The sequence below is a fragment of the Mustela erminea genome, chromosome 16 (assembly GCF_009829155.1).
Source record: "Mustela erminea isolate mMusErm1 chromosome 16, mMusErm1.Pri, whole genome shotgun sequence".
NCBI classification, from domain to species: Eukaryota; Metazoa; Chordata; class Mammalia; order Carnivora; family Mustelidae; genus Mustela; species Mustela erminea.
Genome location: NC_045629.1, coordinates 9,514,889 through 9,520,888, shown reverse-complemented (window position 1 = coordinate 9,520,888; position 6,000 = coordinate 9,514,889). Strand labels below are relative to the sequence as shown.

At 43.2% G+C, this 6,000-nt stretch overlaps 1 protein-coding gene across 5 annotated transcripts in view; it reads right to left on the bottom strand.

Moving 5' to 3' along the window:
- Positions 1-2,054: 2,054 nt before the first annotated feature.
- Positions 2,055-6,000, bottom strand: part of LYN (LYN proto-oncogene, Src family tyrosine kinase) — a 119,113-nt gene continuing 115,167 nt past the window's right edge. For all 5 annotated transcript variants that reach the window (XM_032316655.1, XM_032316659.1, XM_032316656.1 and 2 more), the window contains exon 13: positions 2,055-3,703. In XM_032316655.1, the coding sequence (XP_032172546.1) occupies positions 3,501-3,703 (203 nt within the window). In that variant the 3' untranslated portion in view covers positions 2,055-3,500. The remainder of the gene's footprint in view (positions 3,704-6,000) is intronic.

Here is a 6,000-nt window from a genome sequence, read left to right as displayed (position 1 = left end):
TTTACTGCCAAATATTCAATCTGTTTATTGCAGTAAACTTTTTAAAAAAGATTTTATTTAATTGAGAGAGAGAGCATGAGAGAGAGAGATATCTTGAGCGGGGGGGGGGGGGGGCGTAGAGGGAGAAGCAGACACCCCACTGAGCAGGGAGCCTAATGTGGTACTCAACCCCAGGACTCCTGGTTCATGATCTGTGCTGAAGGCAGATGCTCCCTGCTGAGCAGAGAGCCTGATGAGGGACTCGACCCCAGGATCCTGAGATCATGACCTGAGCGGAAGGCAGACGCTTAACCCACTGAGCCACCTGGCACCTCTACAGGTTGTTTTATAAAGTGCGGAAGTGCAAAAGAGCACTGAGCAAATGGTGGGTGTATAGTTGGCTTTATGTATTTATAACCACCAGTTCCATCAGGAAAAATGGCAAGGCTCTTCCCTTAACCTAGTAACTTCAGGTAGTCAAAATGTAGTTAATAGAGAACTGGAACCTCCATTCAACCAGGCAGAAGTAGAAAACAAAGACACGGAGAGGAGAGGTGGGTGTGGTGATCACCTCTGAGTGTCTTTGGACATGCAGGGACTCATGGAGGGTTGCCGTTATGATGGTGAAGGTTGCCTGAGCTCAATGAGGGGAGGAGCATCTGCTTTACTTCCATCCAGAGTACCAGATGCTGGTGTTTCAGGGCTGACTGCTTTTCCAGAGGCTACTTCTCCAATGAGGCAGTTCCAGCAAAGGGAAAGATAAAAGGAGAGCCATCATCACAGGCAACATTGGAAAAGAGTTTATAGTTAGACTTCAGTGCCTTTAATCTGTCCCACTGTGTAAGTAAATAAATAGGGTCCCTTCTTCTATTGACCTCTTTTACGTCTTGGGGACAGGAATTGAGGTTTCTGCAGTATAGTATCTTCCATAGGAGAAGGCCTGGGCTTTCCCGGCGTGATTCTGACAGAACCCAGGGAGGTCTGCATAGAGGGGCTGTGGAGTGTCCCTCCTACTGAGGACACCTTGTCAAGCTTATGAGTTTTACCTCAGATTTAGTGAGCTTCATGGTTGTAAGAAAGGAAAAAGGCAACTTTTCTCCTTTTCCTTCCTCCTGGATTCTTCCACCTTCCAGTGGCAACCAAACCATCTGAGGAAAGAGAGGACTGGCCTTCCCTTGAGCAGTTAACTTTGCAATGTTGGACCAAAGTGAGGGAGTGACTCTCAAGCCTGGGCACACAGTATATCCATGGGAAAGCTTTTCGAGTAGTGACACAAACACCTCACAGCAGAACCACAAAGGCAGGGTCTGAGAGGGTAGAGGAGCAGCCATTCTACCTTTCAACTCCCCCATAACAATCAGGGATGTGACGATATCAAGCATTCTGTACTCCACCGGAGACCCTATTGTGACACAAACACCTACCCAGCCTCTCATTCTGCCCACCAGTCATGAGGATGCTGGAATCCTCCTGATGAGGAAAGAGACTGAGCTTGCTGTCCCTTGGGTATGACGTGGCTGGAGCACATCCTGGGAGTGACGAGGCCCAAGGTGACGGAGGAAAGGCTCATAGACTTGAGAGGAAAAGCTGAATTAAAATGGCAAAAGAAAGCAGAATTCAGAGAAGAAAAACAAGGTGAAGATAAACTTACTAATTTTCTAGAGATTTCTTTTTGCCTTAGGGACTCTTTACACTCTCTCTCCACATAACATGCTGGGTCATATGCGTGATTCTGAAATGAAATGTGGGCAGGTGAGTGTGTGCAGAAGACTGACCATTGTGAATCAAGTTAGCAGCTGTGCAGACATCATATGGTGATAATATTCCATCTTCGTGAGGTGGCATTTGTGAATCAAGAACTTCAGAATATTTTAAGGAAGGGCATTTTAAAAAATGCACAGGAAAATAGGTGAAAATTTAGGGAATAGTAGAATATTTTATCCCTTCCTCTAGGTACCCACAGCTAGGCAACACACATAAAATGAAATCCTAATGACGCCTGCTAAGCCTATTTGAAAACAAATCCTATTTGGCTCTATTAAGGGATATTCAGACTATCAACTCCTGGTTTTCACTTCTTTTCTTTTTTTTTTTTTTTGATCAAAGGATGGAGGTAGAACTTATACAAGTTCTTTAAACAGTGTAACTATATGGAATCCCCTTCCATTTCCCCCCAAATGATACTCATTTTTATGATGATAATAACTGAAAATGTTAAACACAAGGAAAAAGCTCAAGATGTTATTGGGCCAGGTGTATTAAAATAAAATCAAAAAAATAGAAATATTAGGCATATACACAAGAGCGTAAGTGAAACATGAGGTGACATAGCATTTTCTATTCAAAACTTACAGTAGAAAACTTTAGTAAACAGAACCTCTCGTATCCTGTGTTACGGGGGGCTCTTTCCAGCCTCATTAGTCACTTATTCTGCTTTCATATCTTTGTATAAATAATCTCTCACATGCCTTACACAATTTAGAAAAGATTGCTGAATCACAAAAATAGACCCAAAGATCGCATTTTTACTTTTCTCAAGTACAACTAAAATTAACATTTCATCATTAAAATAACGTTCAAATCATTGGAAGCAATAAAGAAAATTCTTACATTTTTAAGGACCCAAGAGGCCCTGCAGAGATTAGAATCTTATTACTCTCCCAAAGTAAACTGTCAAGAAAGTGTCTATATAAGAAATTGTGGAATTGAAAAGGTGGACTGTTAAAGATATTCCTTCTTAGGGTAGAGCCATTCCCGAGGCCCTGGTCCCTGTCCTGAGAGATCTGGGCCAGCCCTGGCGGTCGACAGGGTCCACGCTGGGACACACAGCAGCTCTGCATGCTCACAAGGGACATTTCTACAGGGACAGACCAGAAAGAGCATTGTGGCTGTTCTGCTTCATGTGTGGGGGGTCCTGAGCAGTCTCCACGAAGGAAAATGTTTAACAGTCTCAGATTTCAGGGGAAGGGGATCTCACCGAAATCTCGGAGAGACCATTTTAAGGTTCGGACTTCACCTGCAAAATGTAACAGATTGGATTAGTAATTTTTTTTTAACAGATAAGCCAAAGCATAGAGAAAATGCAAAGAAGGGTCATGATTTGCATCTGGTTATTTTACTTTTATAAATGAGTTTAAGTCTGTTACTATTTGAGATTCACTACAATGGCCTCTGAACCTTGGAGTCACATATGGAGCTGTAAACAAGAGGCCAGAGTGGGTGCATTTTGGACAGAACAAGTGTTTTCTTCTCAGAAGGCTGTCTGCAGATGTTGGTTGAGAAAACCAAGATTGCCAGCTGGGACGGGTCCAAGTGGCAATCAGTGGGCATCAGCCAATGAGAACGAGAATACTTTTCTTCCATGTGGAGAGTGTCCTTCCTGAGTAACCTAGCCTCACTTTCAGGAAGCAGGGACGGTGGATGGTCCTAGTGCGTGAGATCCTAGCGCAAACAGGGATTGTCCTGTTTTCTTTTTGTAAGAGGCAGCTGTCCCAGTGAACGGCCTTGAGTCTTCCTGTGCTTTAAGGCTGCTGCTGATACTGCCCTTCCGTGGCGGTGTAGAAATCATCCAGGACGCTCTGCAAGTAATCGAATGTTGGCCTCTCTTCTGCCTTTTCCTTCCAGCACATTTTCATGATGTCATAGAGCTCGTCTGGGCAGTTCTCCATGCGGGGCATCCTGTAGCCCTGGGACAGGGCGGTCATCACATCGGCATTAGTTCTCCCTAAAGCAAAAGAAATGTACCATTGAGAAATCTGACCCAGGGTCAGAGTGCTGCAGTGGGCTTTCTGATCCTCACATCCCGAATTCATTTTTTTTTTTTTTTTAATTTTACTTATTTGAGAGAGAGTGAGAGTGAGCACAGAAGGAGAAGCAGACTCCCTGATGAGGGACTCAATCCCAGGACCCTGAGATCAGGGCCAAAGCTGACAGCAGACGCTTAACCAACTGAGCCACCCAGACACCCCATCTGGCATCCATTCTTGAAGCAAGCTTTAGAGGTGGTTATGGGCTGAATTGTGCCCCGCCCCCCATAAATTCATATGTTGGGAGTCCTTGGAACCGTGAACTCCTCAGTCCTCAGCCTTGGAGCATGACTGCCTGTAGAGATAGGGTTTTTAAAGAGGTAATCAAGTTAAAATGAGGCCTTGAGGGTGAACCTTAACCCAATCTGACGGATGCCCACAGAAGAAGAGATTAGGACACAGAGACCTGGGATGTGTAGGCATTGTGTGGGCACCAAGGAAATGCCCGTGTGAAGACACAGACAGAAGGTGGCCATCTATAGGCCAACAAGGAGCCTCAGGAAAAGCCAAACTTGCCAACACCTTGTTGCAGATGTCTGGCCTCCAAAACTGAGAAAATTAATTTGAACTTTTCAGTCTGTGGTATTTTGTTATGACAGCCCTCACAAATGGATAGGGAGGCTAAGGAGACATCTGTGAGCAACTAAATAATGTAAATTTTAGTATGAAGGGGATCAAGACAGTATTGTTTGTCTGAGTGAGAAGAGGCCAAATGGGAAGTAGAAGACAGAGCAAGTTTGTAATGGCAGAGGCATAATGGACTTGACTGACTCTTAAATGAACTACTCAAACCCAATCCTAATCCTCAGTCTCAATTCCTTTTGTAGTATTGTTTCCAGCTTCTACCTGCAATACATATACCAAAAAATCATCTTCATATATGTTATCTCATACCAATATATATATATTTTTAAATCAGCTTCTCCCTGTAAGTTTACTAGAAGAAGTCAAAATCTTTAAATCAGCTAGTCCAATGGATTATGTCCCAATCATTAAATTGTCCCCTACAAAGTCTTCAATACAGGCCAGAGTCAGAGCTCACACTGATTTTGGATATGCATGTTCTCAGCACCCAGTGAGGGAAGTGGGGTGTTCATTATTCTTACTGAGCTCTACAAGAGGACTGGTAATGAAGGGCAGCTTTTAATATGGTCAAATGATTCAGGGTAGTTTAGAAGCTGAAATGTCCACCTTTGATATCAAGAACAGGTTTAAGGGAAAAAAAGATCATTTTCCTCCATGATTAAAATGGGACAGAGGAGGGACGCCTGGGTGGCTCAGTTGGTTAAGCAGCTGCCTTCGGCTCAGGTCATGATCCCAGCGTCCTGGGATCGAGTCCCACATCGGGCTCCTTGCTCGGCAGGGAGCCTGCTTCTCCCTCTGCCTCTGCCTTCCACTCTGTCTGCCTGTGCTCGCTCTCGCTCGCTCTCTCTCTGACAAATAAATAAATAAAATCTTAAAAAAAAAAAAATGGGACAGAGGAATATGCTCATTTAGTGGTTCAGCAGGACCTATCCACATCTACATGTTTTGTGTGTTTTGTGGATACCTCGTTCTGTAGGGAAAAAGGTATTACATGCAGCGTATTTTCAGGCAGAATATGTCTGATGCCTGGCACATGGAGAATTCCATTTATCACAATCAATTTCCATTCCACAGCCATAGATTTTTACCACTGGTGGTCACTGGGAAGATTCTAAAAGAGAGCTATTTTACTAGATTTGAAACAGAGCCTTCTTTTGAATTTATCCTCTAATCTGTGTTTCTCAAATTGTGGGTCACTACCCATTTGAGATCAACAAATTGATTTTTTAGGCAGCTACAAGTATTCTTAAAAATAAATCAAAACAAAATGAAATAGCAAAGACCAGAATGCACCGTACATAGTGAGAGTTAGTGAGATTTTGTGAAACTTTTATTCTATTTGTGGAGTGGGTTTCTGTTTATTTCTTAACCATGGGGCATGATCAGTGACCTTTGAACTCCTCTGCCCTTAACTAAGCTCTCTTTTTCTAAGAACAGTGACTGAAGGCCCTGCCTAGATTAAAACCTTGAAAGAAGACCTGATCACTTCTGTCTTGGAAGAGTCCTTCTTTTTTGAAATGGAAAGTTCCAAGCACACTTGATAAATGCGGAGATCTCTTGAAAGTTGTTTACATGGTGAATTAATTTTGCTGAAGTCTTCCGAACCACAATCTTTAGATATTTGTGTAAC